At 34.3% G+C, this 13,962-nt stretch overlaps 1 protein-coding gene across 1 annotated transcript; it reads left to right on the top strand.

Moving 5' to 3' along the window:
• The first annotated feature begins 31 nt into the window (after positions 1–31).
• Positions 32–12,351, top strand: LOC121371300 (radial spoke head protein 6 homolog A-like). Its single transcript, XM_041497103.1, has 10 exons — positions 32–453; positions 2,748–2,937; positions 4,886–5,161; positions 6,996–7,053; positions 7,866–7,979; positions 8,353–8,450; positions 8,807–8,948; positions 9,971–10,080; positions 10,520–10,779; positions 11,440–12,351. Exons 1-10 carry the CDS (start codon positions 179–181, stop codon positions 11,666–11,668), a joined length of 1,752 nt encoding a protein of 583 aa, XP_041353037.1. The 5' UTR covers positions 32–178; the 3' UTR covers positions 11,669–12,351.
• The last annotated feature ends 1,611 nt before the right edge of the window (positions 12,352–13,962 follow it).

Genomic DNA, 13,962 nt, shown 5'->3' with positions numbered 1-13,962 from the left:
AAGTGACGTTTTACACCGTTGCGGCGTTTACCTTAGCAACTCTCTAGACGATAAACTTGCATCTTGTACACAATCGTTCTGGTAAGATTAGAAATTTGCCAGAAGTTTATTTGCTCACTAAATATTAGCAAACCCGACGGGACGTGTTTGTGTTTGGCTACTTTTTAACCTTTCCAAAATGTCAGAAGCCGGTCCACAAGAATCGGAAACCAAGACGGAGGAGCCTTCCCAGTCTGAGAGTCAAAACATGGACTCTGCCCTGACCGTGTCTACCGAGAAAACAGCATCTCAGCCGTCTCAGCCGTCTATGCTATCTCAAACAATACAGTCAGTGCAAACACTATCGCAGCCCTCTGTGAATGCTTCTGATGTCACGTTTGCGGCTAAAGAACAGGAATTCATCAAAGCGAAATCATATCTTCTTACAGCTAGCACAAATACTGGTCTTAATATGTAAGTATTTTCCTTTTATTTGGCTATATAATAAGTAAACATTTGGTAAAATATCCAACCATTACCCCCCCCCCCCCCTCATCCACCATCAAAATATCCACTAGCATAGTTCCTCAAATTCCCACCCCCACCCCCTCAGAAACTATATTTTCCATTCATCATAGGCTTCTAGGAATTCAAAATTTGCTATGTGAGAGCAAAACTATTGTTCTCACAGTTTTCAGAGGTCTGCATCGATCTATCTAGAATTGTTAAAATTTAAGTCCAAACAACCTTCCTTTCAGCACTAGGCAAACAAAATATATTGCTGGTATCTGATCAGCATGCATGTTGATTTTGTCCTTGCGCATCAAAATTAAAAACATTATTTCATATTTACTGTGGTACCTACAACAGCATCATCTATACCAGAAATAATGTGCACTGCCTCAACTAATAATATTGTGACACACCAAGTCATTTTGTATCTAAATGAAGTAATTTGGGGACAAGGTTGTGAAGATGAGCATTTAGGGGTACCAAGATAACTGAGGGCCCAAAAATATACCTACCTTTTTTGTTCAGTCCATGCTTTTTAACAAAAAAAAAAAAAAAAAAGGAGAAAAAACAAACAAAAGAAAAAACAGAAACTTTCCTCCCAAGACCCCCCACCCCCACCCAACAACAAAAAAACAACCAAAAAAACACATCACTGCATCAGTTTTGGAACTTTGGTCTGACCAGAGACTGGCTATATATATATTTGTTGTGGCCTTAAGATTGACAACAGCCTATTCCCACAGCATTTTAGTTTTTGTACACAATACATAAGACATATCAGGGAACATTTTGTTCAGTATCACATCACGATTCACTACGCAAGTTTCAGAGATTGCTACACAATGTTAAAACATTAAAGTAGCAGTTCACAGTTAATTCCATTGTGTAAGCGGGCGCGCAAAGAGTGCGCTTGTTGGGTCTGCACAGTTCCATGTTTGAAGGCTAATTATTTGGGATAGGAAGTAAATTCTTAAGCTGAGTGATAGCCAAAGAGTTATTTTTTAAAATGACAATTGGTTTGTCACCAGCAGTGCAAATGGTTTAACTGTAATGAGGCTTGGTATTGATACACCAGGTTTTCCTTGTGACAAAAGTGGTGCATGTTGGGTCATTTTCAAATGGCTGCTTTTGTGAAAAATATAATAGATAAACCTTTATTCAAATGAGGCTTTTTGTAAGGTTTGATGAGCAAAGTTTCCATAAATATATGTGTGATATCTGCCAACGTCTGCTTGGGTGTGGTTGTATGGGTGTGAACATTGCCAAAATTACACCCAAAAGCATGCAGTTTGGACACATTTTGATAGAAGTAACATAAATATTTAACTAAAAATATTTAAAATAAGTCCTTATAATTATGACTCTTTTTATTATTTCCTTGAAACTACCTGTGTCTGTCTTTATTTTTAAACCATAGGTGGGCATTTAGGAGGCTATGGACTGGTATGCATAAATCTCAGCTGAAGATTCACAAATAACTGTGGTCTTCTACCTAAACAGTAGTTGCTAATAAATTTTCAATTGTCTAGATATATCGCTATCACGATTTTGAAAACAAAATGTTCCCTGCACATCCAAAAGTATTTTTTTAATGTTATATTTGACCTGTCAACTCTTACACTCTCAAGTTTAAGATGTGAAATTTCACGTCCCTAAAAATTATAATTTTTACACACAAAATATTTAGCGAAATGTTAGAAAAAGATTTTGGGAAGGAAGTGCATGATTATGAGATGAATAAATAAATTTATCATCCATTAAAGGCTTTTGTAGGAGATATTACTGGCACTATAATTCTGCGATATTCTCCTAGGAGGTATCGCTTCTTTTGTTACGTCACTGTGTATGTTTCAATGCTAAACCTATCATTAGTGACGTCATGCCACTGTCGTTCTGCTAGTTAACAAGTCTACCACTGCCAAATATAGTGACATTCAGCCCACATTACTGACATTTTTTTACAATTGTCACAAATGAAAAGAATGATAATGGATGATAAAAAGAATACTCGTCGAGTGTCTTGTGATATCATAATTTATCAGCACACATTGATAAAAGTATAAAAATCCTTGGCAAGCCTCGAATTTCATACTTTTATTAACTCGTGTTGATAAATTATGATATCACAAGACACTCGGGGAGTATCCTTTATATATTACATAATTTTTACTGTTCTGACAGTATTTTTTAAAAAAAAGTCCCAAAAAGCAGTGTCTGAAATCCATTCCTTATTTCTGTTTGTTGTTTTATTTCAGCTATGACCATCTCTCACATGTTCTTTCAAAAGTTCTTGACGAGCGACCAGCCAATGTTGTGGATATTTTTGAAGATATCAGCAAGGACTCTAAACGAGCTAAATTTATATCTGACACCGATACAGTGCACGACAAAATTGATCAGTCCACAGAAGTTGCTTTAGCTCAAGTGCAAAAGAAATTGTTTTCAGTAAGAATTAATTTACAGTCATACATATTTATTTTTATGTATATATATTAGACATGCTGATGCTGTATACTTTTAGTTTTCGAAGTATTTAGTGTTGAAACAACATATAGGACTAAATGTAAATATTTACTGACAGTTATTCAATATTATGGGGCTGGATGTAGCCCAGTGGTAAAGTGCTCTCCTGATGCACAGTCGCTCAATGATCAATCCCTGTCGGTGGGCTATTTCTCATTCCAGCCTGTGCCTCACAACTGCTATGTGCTATCCTGTCTATGGGCTGGTGCATATAAAAGATCCCTTGCTACTAATGGAAAAACGTAGCATGTTTCCTCTCTACATGTTAAAATTACCAAATGTTTGAAATTCAATAGCTGATTTTTAATAAATCAATGTGCTCTAGAGGTACCGTTAAACAAAATAAACTTTTATTAAATATGATTTGTAAATGAAGACATTAAACATAGTTACAGTCTGTATGCATTTCGTTTTGTGCCATAAATGTTCTTTCACTCTGCATCTAACTGGACATTTATTTGTCTTAAAAAACTGTCAGTATACAAAGACTGTCAGTGCAGGGATTCAGCTCAAAAAATATATATTTGTATTTAATTTAATTAAGGTATTTCATTTTAAATGACCAAAAGCTAATTAGAAAATTGCCTGCCATTTGTAGATCTTCCACCATTTTCATTATGTGTACATTTCTTTGAAAATGTATTTTTGTATCTGGCATAATTTGTTTCCAAATCTGAATACATCAACCTTCTTTGCTACCTCCCGGGATATATGTGTCACTGAGTAAAGATGTACCAATTACATTCTTGCATATGAAAAAGTGAAGACGTTATTACAATTGACGCTAATTAGAGGTCATTTGGAATATATAGGCCTGGTATTTATATTAAAGTAGTATCCATTCATTTCTTGTTCCTGCCAGTGATCAACAACTGGCATAACAAAGGCCATGGTATGTACTATCCTGTCTTTGTGCATATTAAAAATAAATGTCTTGTCTTGTAACCAATGAGTTAGGCCCACCTAATCCTAAAACACTTGAACTATGGTTCTGTGCTATATTGGTGATTCAAATGTATTTAAAAACAACTGATTTTCTCTTTCATTACCGATATATGGGCGGTTCTCATGATTTTAAAGTTGCGTAACTGACACGTGAACAGAACAACAGTTCTCGTGAAATTTATGCCCTGTTTTAATAAAACATTTCAAATAAATATGTTTCTTGCAAATGAAATTTCAATTTGTCTACCAATTTTTTGTAACCAAATTAGAAAAATTGTTGATAATGTTTTGGGTCCAGTTTAAATCACAACAATGAAAGATATTTTAACTGAATTCTGTTTATAGTATGTGAAATTGGCAATGAGCAATATTCCAGAATTTTATATTGATGTAGATTGTGGAGTAAAAATAATGTCAAAACTCACCTATGCTGCCAAACCTTTTTTAAGCAGCACCCAAGGTGCTATATATTTAAAGCAAGCCTCTGAGAAATAAACATTTGTGTAACTCGTTTATGGGTATTGCAAAAACAAATTCAGATAACCCTTTTTCTGTTTGCATAACCTGTCATGACCCTGTAAAAGATTTTCTAATTCAGTGCTTGAATGAAAAATGGGTTTAAATATATAGACTATAGACTTATGTGAGAGACTCATGCAGGAAAGGATTGTTCTCTAAGTTTCAGAGGCCTGTAAATTAACCTAAATAGCAGAATGGCTGTTTAAAGTAACTTTGTATTTATTAGATGATTTTTGTAGAATAATAAGGTGGATTCTTAGGACAGGTAGCTAAGTTTTAGAACAATTCACTTTACAAGTTTGACTTTTTGAATTTGAATGTACTTTTAAAACCCCCACATTCAGATCGCACCCCAGCTATGTCATCTATTGTGTAACATGAATTTGTATGCGTTTATTTGTTTTAGAAAGGTGAAGGTGAAGAAGATGAAATGCCACCAGACGAGGATGTCGAGACTCCGCTACCAAACATCATGGAGCTGTGTTTCTTCTTCGAGCAAGCAGCCATTGGGATGAACCGCGAAGAGATGATCCGTGTGTGGCTCGCACTCAAGAACCTGGTGGACAACCACCCACTGCAGCACGTCAGGTTCTGGGGCAAGATCTTTGGTCGGGAACAGAATTACTATGTTGCCGAGGTGGAGTACCGAGAGGGGGATGAAGAGGAGGAGGAGGAGGAAGAGGTATATTATGACTATTTTAATACACACTGTCAACTGGCAGGATTCATGGCCCATGCTTATAAAACTTTTAGAGTTCAGACTCAGTCTCTAATGACGTCACACACATACAATTTTTATGGGCTTGTCATGACATTAGTGTCTCAGACTCTATTAGAGTTTCAAATCTAGACTATAAGTGTTTTATTAGCACCATGCAGGGCTGATCTGTTGCACCAATGCAGACCCTCAGATTTTTTAGAAACTATCATTTACCATGTCGGTAAAATCATGTAACTATTGAGTGAAAATAATATATAATTATTTTTTAAAAACATTTTTCAATGGGTTCCCATGATCACAAGGCAAAGTGTTTCCCATGAAATTTAAAATCCTATGGCCTTCAGTGTGCATGTCATTTGACAGTTTGCAATGTTAAACCCATAGCCACCAGAGCATGTGCTTAAAGTGCTTATTTTGGACAATATTTCAGATAGCCTATATCAAGAATTCCTCATTTTAAAGAAAGATAATATAAATCAGAAACTTTATCCACATTTGTATCAAGTCTTCTACACTGCTGTTGAAAAGGTTACAATACAAGTGTAATTTTGAGGCCAGTTTTAGAACTGCTTACTTCCCATTCTATAAAATTAATTTCGAGCCTTGGCATCCTGAGATATTGAAAAGTAAGCTGTAAAACTTATCCACCATGGCCCTGTTTCAGTGAGGTCCCTATTTCTGTGGTTTCATCGTTTGTGCTCAACAGTACGTACATTTGAAGATTTCTGACATTGTAGACTTTTGCGTGGCGAAAGTAAACAAATGTCTATCACACTCACAGAAATGTTCGTAAAAATAAAGTTAAAACAAGCAAAGAAAACAAGATCGAACTTTATCCAGTCATAAACACAGCATATTTCTTAATACCCTTTGTCTTTGATTTTTGAAGACTGTTATTTGAAACAAAACTTATTTTTAAAAACTATTTTTGTCTCTTCTCAGCTGTACTGCTATTTTGTTATTGAAGTCACATTGTTGTCACAGCGTCTGCTGGCAAAACTCTCTTTACAGATACTTGCCAAAAATATATGGTCCTTATATGTTTTAACATAAACATATTTCTGGATATCTGTTTGTATATTTATTAAAATTCAGAATGCAGCTTATATGTTTTAATCAAACAATTTTACCATTATAACTATTCATTTGTTCAACTTTTAACACAACTGCAAGACATCAGAATTGTTATATTCGTGCTCCTAAAATGTTGTCTATTAACATTGGTTCTCGAGGACTCCATTTTGTAATTTGTCTTAAAATATTTGGAATATTTTTTATAAACTATTATAAGTACATGTTTTGTTGAACAACATACATGTTTTGATAAAACACTGAACAAATTTGTGTTGGAAAGTTTTGGCTGTAAGCTATACCACTAAACGTTTCACTCACCAAAACAGGTGAGGTAGTTAACAATATTTACTGCTCATGCATGCTACAGTTTTTGACACAGTACAGTGATCTTTGCTATATAGCAGTCAGTTTAGTGTTCATTTGAAGCGTAGAAATACTAATAAAAAGGTAGCTATTTGAATAGCAGCTGCCTGTGTATAAATATTGATATGATTTTGAATCGAATGCTTATGCTCACTGAAACTGGTCCACCCATGATATACCTTTTCCAAATCTGATGGTTACTTTGCATTATTAGTTAGTTCAAATTGTAATTGCATGTACCACATAAATCATGGCCATTGAAATATACTTATTAGACTGAGTACCTATACATATTGTTTCTGCCAAGCCCCTGCAATAAATATAATAGGTCAATGCTATAAAACATGCATATTTTCAGGAGGAACAGAATGAAGAAGATTCAAATGAGAAAGAAGAAGCCGAGGAAGGAGAGGAAGGTAAGCACTATTTTTAAACTTGTGAAACTCTACAGTCAGGCCAATGTTTAACAAATACACAGGTCACCTCTGAAGACAGTTCACTAAAAAAACACATGTCATGTAATTAAGTTGTACTGCCCTTGGTGACATGATGGTTAGACCATCACACTTAGTCTGGGATACATAGGTTTCACCTCCCAGTATCAAATCCTAACAAGACAGGTTTTTAAGGGCTCAACAAGAAGTTTTAAGGCAACTACATTGACTTACCGGACACTTACCATTAACCCATTATCCTAGACAGACCACGTAAATAGCTGAGGTATATGATCTGGGCCCATATTTTCGAAGCTATCTTAGTGCTATGAACTTGTAAAACCATTGTAGGCTATGACGTAACACCCTACAATGGTTTTATAATTTCGTAGCGCTAAGATTGCTTTGAAAATATGGGTCCAGGACGTCATGCTTGAATCATAATTTGATACAAAAATTAAAATAATGTTAAGGAATTAAAAATGATTGTTATAAATAATGGAAGAATAATATGGTGTCCTGTTATTACAGATGGCTACTTTATAGAGGTGGCTGCTTGGAATAGTTTGACTGTATACTGGGTTTTTTTTACATGCAGTAAAGGTTTTATCTTATAAACCAAATATGTACACTGTTTGTCTGTATTCTGACATTATTATTATTATTATTATGAAAATAACATAAAAATTTGAGTTGATTATTGCTGTAAAGATTTGACATTGGTTTTGAATTTAGGTCACTGTACATTTCTGTAGAATCTTGTTTAATATTAACCATGTGATTTTTATCTACAGATGAGGCAGAGGAGGATGACTACCCAAAGCCAGATTTCAAGCCACCACCACCAATCCCAAAAGAAGAAAACAGAACTGGAGCCAACAAGAAAACATATTTTGTCTGCAATGACCGTGAGTTTAAGTTGAATTTACTTTTATTTTGTACAGTTAAAACATGTTTTATTTTTACAACCAGTAAGTCTGTTAAAATTGTCATTTTAAAACAAATTTATTAGTTGCAGTTACAGTTATTAGTCACATTATTACATAGTTAACTAGTTATTCAGTTGAAGTAACTGTAGTATACTTTTAGGCATTATAAACAATAATAGTTCTCGCTTAACATCCATTAATAACTTAGGTCTCAATATTACTCTTACTTACACAGAATTGAAATATCATAATTTATTATTAACTTTTTGTACAACTGTAAGTTAGATTTGTTTTTTGTATTCATCTAAATATATTTGTTAATTTTCACTTAACTTTTGTTTTGTTTTATTAGCTGGGAAAATGTGGATTAAGCTCCCCACAGTGACTCCTGCACATATACAAGTAGCGAGGAAAATAAAGAAGTTCTTTACAGGAAGACTAGATGCCCCAGTAAGTATACATTTGTCACATTATCACAAGTTATATGCATTTTTTATTTTTTTTATTTACTACAAGTTATTTATTTCTGAGCCAATTGTTTTTTCTAAATTACACACAATAGTATTTTTTTGTTATTTCCAAATCACTTACTTTTCTTATGTCAAACTAAACTGAAACTATTTACAAATAAGATTTTTATATGGACTATAGACCTTGAGATGTAGAGCAACTAAGTTTTAGAAAACGATAATAAAGGTGTTCCTTTAAAAAAAAAAAAAAAATAAATAATAATAATTATCATTTTGAAAAACAAAATGTACTTTAATACCCCAAAAATAAATATATATATATTCTTTTTGTTTTAGATTGTGAGTTATCCCCCATTTCTAGGCAATGAGGCAAACTATCTGAGAGCCCAGATCGCACGGATATCAGCGGGAACTCACATTTCTCCACTCGGCTTCTACCAGTTCGATGAGGAGGAGGAGGAAGAGGAGGAGGGTGAAGGTTTGTATTATATTAAACATTCATCAACTTTATGGGGATGTTTATTGGTTGTTCTTCTTCTTATTATTTGTTTGTAAGTTTTTGGAGTTTTTTTTTATTACTGGACTCTTAGTCTTGTTCTGTTTTGATAACATTGTGTTTCATATTGTAATGCTGGCTAATCTGTCTGTATAAGACCATCTTTATAAAACAAAAAGATGTTTTTATTCAGTAGATGCCCTTGGTATTGCTAGATGTCAGATTTCTACAATTTTATTAGCAGTAATCTATGTAATGACAGCAGGCTTCCACTCTCACTCTTTAGACCAAGTGTTAAAATAACTCTGTTATTTCCAAATATCTGTAGTTTAAAAGTATGATAAAGTGTCAAATCATGCCTGCTAATATAACTTTCAGAAAAATATATCATGTACCATGTACAAAAATTCATTCCAGCCTGAGCCATTGCAAAAAACCAAATTGTGTCATTGATATTCTTAGAAAAGATTAAAGCCGAATTTACGTAGCCTATTTTTCTTAAACTCCGGTATTTAAGCATTAAATAACTGCAGTTACACACATGTAAGTGAAAAACAGACTTTGTAAACTTGGCACTAAGATTTTAATATGTATAATTAAATATTACATTTCTTTTTTTTTAAATCTATTTTTCAGTTGGAACTTCTGTACCAGTTGCTATATTTATTTTACTTTTCATTGTTAGAACTTAGTATTTGTAAAATACTAAATGCAAATTTAGCAGACTTGCAATTTGTTATTCAAACAGGTAGATGAATGAACTGACATTATATTAAGTTTACATTCTGTCTAAATAGATTGTTTAAGTATGATGTCCGTCTATTCATTCCATCTAATCCATTGCTTAGTGTATCACTTTTGTTGAGTTCAGATCCCCCCCCCCCCTTATCCCCAATGATTATAATGTTTTATCTTATGTTATATGATTAATTCTTGTTAACTATTGGTTTGTAGACTTATCAATCACACACTGCATGTTTAATAGTTTATGTTTTGTATTCCAGCACGTGATCACTTTATTGAAAATCTTGACTTCGAGGGTTTGTCCGTCCGAGATCTTCTTGATCCAAATCTTTCCAACTGGGTCCACCATGTTCAGCATGTTTTACCTCAGGTAGGTGATATCGGCATGTTTGAAATTAATGTTGTTGTTTTTTTGTATCGATTGTGATAATTATCCACAAACAGTTTATTCCAAGTATATAATGTATACATTGAAATAGTTGTAACATTTTGTAAAGCACTAAATGAGAACCAGGGCCCAGTTGTTCAAAGCTTTGATCAATTAACCCTGTTAGTCTGATACTTTCCTTTTAATTAATTCTGCACAAATTCAAAATAAACTTTGGTTGTTCTAAATCAAGTTTCCATATTAATACTAAGACACACATTGCCGATTTGTAGAACTTAATGTATTTGTCAAGTTGTTGAATTGATGGGGTTTTTTTTATAATTGAACTGGGGATAAACCTTTATTTCAGTACACTTTACATTTTATGTAGTGTTAAAAGAACCATTTGCCTTGTTTAATAAATGTTTTTAAAACAATTTAGGGTCGGTGTTCTTGGTGGAATCCGGTTCAGAAAAACGAGGATGATTTTGAGGAGGAAGATGAGGAAGAGGACCGTGAGGAGCCGGATGAGCCTGAGCCGGAGGTGGGCCCCCCACTGCTGACCCCCCTCGCTGAGGACGAGGAGATCGCCGGTCTCATCCCCTGGACCCCATCTCTCTCCTCCTACCTCATTCCACAGTATTCTATAGCTGTGATGCACTCCAATCTCTGGCCTGGCGCACATGCCTTTGCCTTTGAGAAGTAAGTATTAAAACCAAGCCTCCACAAACAGGGCTTTTGATGTATGTATTGGGGTTTTTTAAAAACAAAGTGACATATTTTCTGAGTGTAACAGATTAATCAACATTTGAGGGGTATGGGAAGCTATTCAGCCCCCATTTGTTGAAGGATTGTAGATGTTCAAAAATTCATTTTCAGTCAGTATTTTTGCTTAATATTTTAGTGTTATTGCAGTTATTTGGATTTAGCAGTCAACAAATTTACACTTAATTTGGTAGTACATATATGGCACAATCTGGATTTTGATATTGTTATTAAAGTTTCATATATAATAGAGTGAAAAGGAAGTGTTCTGCATATCGATTGGTTTAGTATAAGTAGAACTACTTAAAGCTAATGATGTTGGTTCTGTAGGCCTAGAATATGTATTATTAAATAACATTACTGAAACAATTTGTTTACGTTTTGTAAAACACATTTTTTGAGCTATTATGTTCTTACATTTGTTTTAATGTTTCACACTGAATGCAAAATTTTCAGAAAAATATATTTCAAAGTTAACCATATATAACATTTTTAACAGAAATTTTTTGGTATGTTTTTAAATCAATCTTTGGATATGGCAGAATGTTATTTTATCTTATCAACTAAGTCATAAAAAAGTGTCAAATTTTCTTTCAGGAAATTTGAGAACATTTACATTGGTTTTGGACTGAAGTATTGCCAAGAGAACTACAGCCCACCACCCCCACCGCCAGTGCAGGAGGAGTTCCCCAGCGGTATCGAGATCTCGGAGGCTGACGATCCCACCCCAGAAGAGGAAGCCGCTTTAAGAGCAGCACAGCAGGAAGCTCAAGAGGCTGCAGAGGAGATGGAGGAGGCAGATGAAGAAGAAGAGGACGAGGATTAAAAATAATGGAAACACTCCATCATGGATCCATCAGACTTTTATTCACTATTCCATATTGTCAACAAAGGCTGAAACATATTTGTGAAAGCAAATACATTTAAATGGTTACAGAAAGGTATCAGTTGCATCAGTAAGACCTTTTTATTTGTAATAAATATATATATATTTTTGTTATTGCAAGATGTGTAACTTTGTCTGCTCTGTTGTACAATAATATCATTATCTGTGATAGAACTTCTGTTTCTGAGTTTTTCTTCATAATTTGAAAACTTGATATGCTGATCTGTTGTGAAGTTATGACATAGGTCAAGGCATGTGAACAAGACTGGTAACAGGTGGGGGAAGGGGTGGGGGGTTGGTGAGTAGAGCTGGAGTCTCATAATGATCTAGAACTTCCAATATCATTGCCTTTTGTACAGCAGTCAGCCATTGCTTTACTGTAATCAATCAAGTAAGAAGAAAGCCAAAACGTTGTATGTTTTACCACTCTCTTTTTGTTATTCTGTGATTGTCTGTTTAGTTTTGTCTTTCTTACTGCAATATTCTTGTACTCATTTGTATATATATTTAAAAAAGGAAGTGCATATTAATTAATGTTTTCAAAATTGTGATCTTAATAATTAGCCAAAGTATTGTTTCTAAAGTTTCATAAAAATTGGTGAATAAACTCTTACATTTATTGATATTGGAGTTATTTTTCTATTATTTCACTTTGCTATGTTTTTATATTTTAATGGTGCACGGAACCACTTGACACAGTTTGGTATGAATTATTTCAAGATTTCATGCTATACCATTTGTAGTGTGTACCAGGTATAGTAATTCTGTGGTACACTTCCTAAAATGAATCTTTGATATATAGTGTTCAAAATAAGTAGGGGATATTTTAATTCAAATATGAAACAGTACTACGGGTACATAAAATGTGATTCAAATCTCAAAACCATTAACACACCACAATGGCCTACCTAGCCCTTTTGAACACCTGGATGTCATGACATCAGCAAGGGTGGGACGTAGCTGAATGGTACAGCGCTCGCCTGATGTGTGATCGATCTAGGATCGATTCTCGTCGGTGGGCCCATTGGTCTACTTGTTGTTCCATCTAGTGCTCCACAACTGGTGTACCGAAGGCCGTGGTATGTACTCTTCTGTCTGTGGGATGGTGCACATGAAAGATCCCTTGCTGCTAATCGAAGTGGCTACAGCAGGTTTCCTCTCTCAATGTCTGTGTGGTCCTTAAGCATATGTCCGACGCCATATAACCGTAAATACAATGTGTTGAGCGCGTCGTTAAATAAAACATTTCCTTCCTTTCCTTCAACATTGGCATCCAAGAAATGATTGGTGAATTTAGGGGTTGTGGTGAATGTTTTTCTTTTGTTTTGCTCAGCAAAATATAATTATTTGGACTAGCAAACAGTGTTTTTATAAATAGTTACCATTTATCTCTTAATCTAAATGTCACCTAAACATTGTTTGCAAGATTGTGGATTTGAGACTATGACATTATTACATTCTGGAACATAATTTCTCCTATCAGAAGGCATCAAGGACATCATATGGTCATGATCTGTGTTCAGTTTGTCAATACTGTCTGTTTTGATATGTATCCTTTTTGAAATCTTAACTGAATAATTATTGTATAATTTTCTTGCACTTGTTGACAAAAGGTAGGACTAAAAGTCTCAGTTACTGGTGTTAGAAAGGCTAAAAGTAGTCCACCTCAGTAAATGTAAATCCAGCTTTAGTGCATTTCTTCCTTCTTAACAATGTTTTTTTGCGGATTAGCACACTAAAAGGCAGATTCGTGTTAAGATTCCCAAACAGGAGGTGGCAAAGATGTTCCTTTATAACAAATGTGTGTCAACTAACAAACAAAAAATATATTGCATTATGAAAACTAAGATTTAAAAAAAAAGTGTGAAACCACAAAAACAATCAACAAAAAACCCACAAAAAACCCTTACAGTGATATAAACTGATAATCAGAAAATGACTAATTTTTTACAGATGCCAGCAAATCGTCTTTCAAGCCATCTTATTTTTAAAAATTTCGAAGAAAGCATTTCTGCAGACCACCCTAGGTGTCACATGTGCACTAAAGCACTCTGTGCCTTGCATTTTATGACTCCAAAAATATTTAACCACCTTTTAAAAATGTCTAAACCCACCACTGAAAAATGAGCTGAGTTAGATGTAACGCTACAGAAGGAATGAGACGAGATTACAACATTTGCCAATTGAGCATTTTATCGGGATTATGTCACCATGGCTGCATGCTGGTTTTAGGC

The sequence above is a fragment of the Gigantopelta aegis genome, chromosome 4 (genome assembly GCF_016097555.1).
Source record: "Gigantopelta aegis isolate Gae_Host chromosome 4, Gae_host_genome, whole genome shotgun sequence".
Taxonomy (NCBI): domain Eukaryota; kingdom Metazoa; phylum Mollusca; class Gastropoda; order Neomphalida; family Peltospiridae; genus Gigantopelta; species Gigantopelta aegis.
This window is presented reverse-complemented; position numbering and strand designations above follow the sequence as displayed.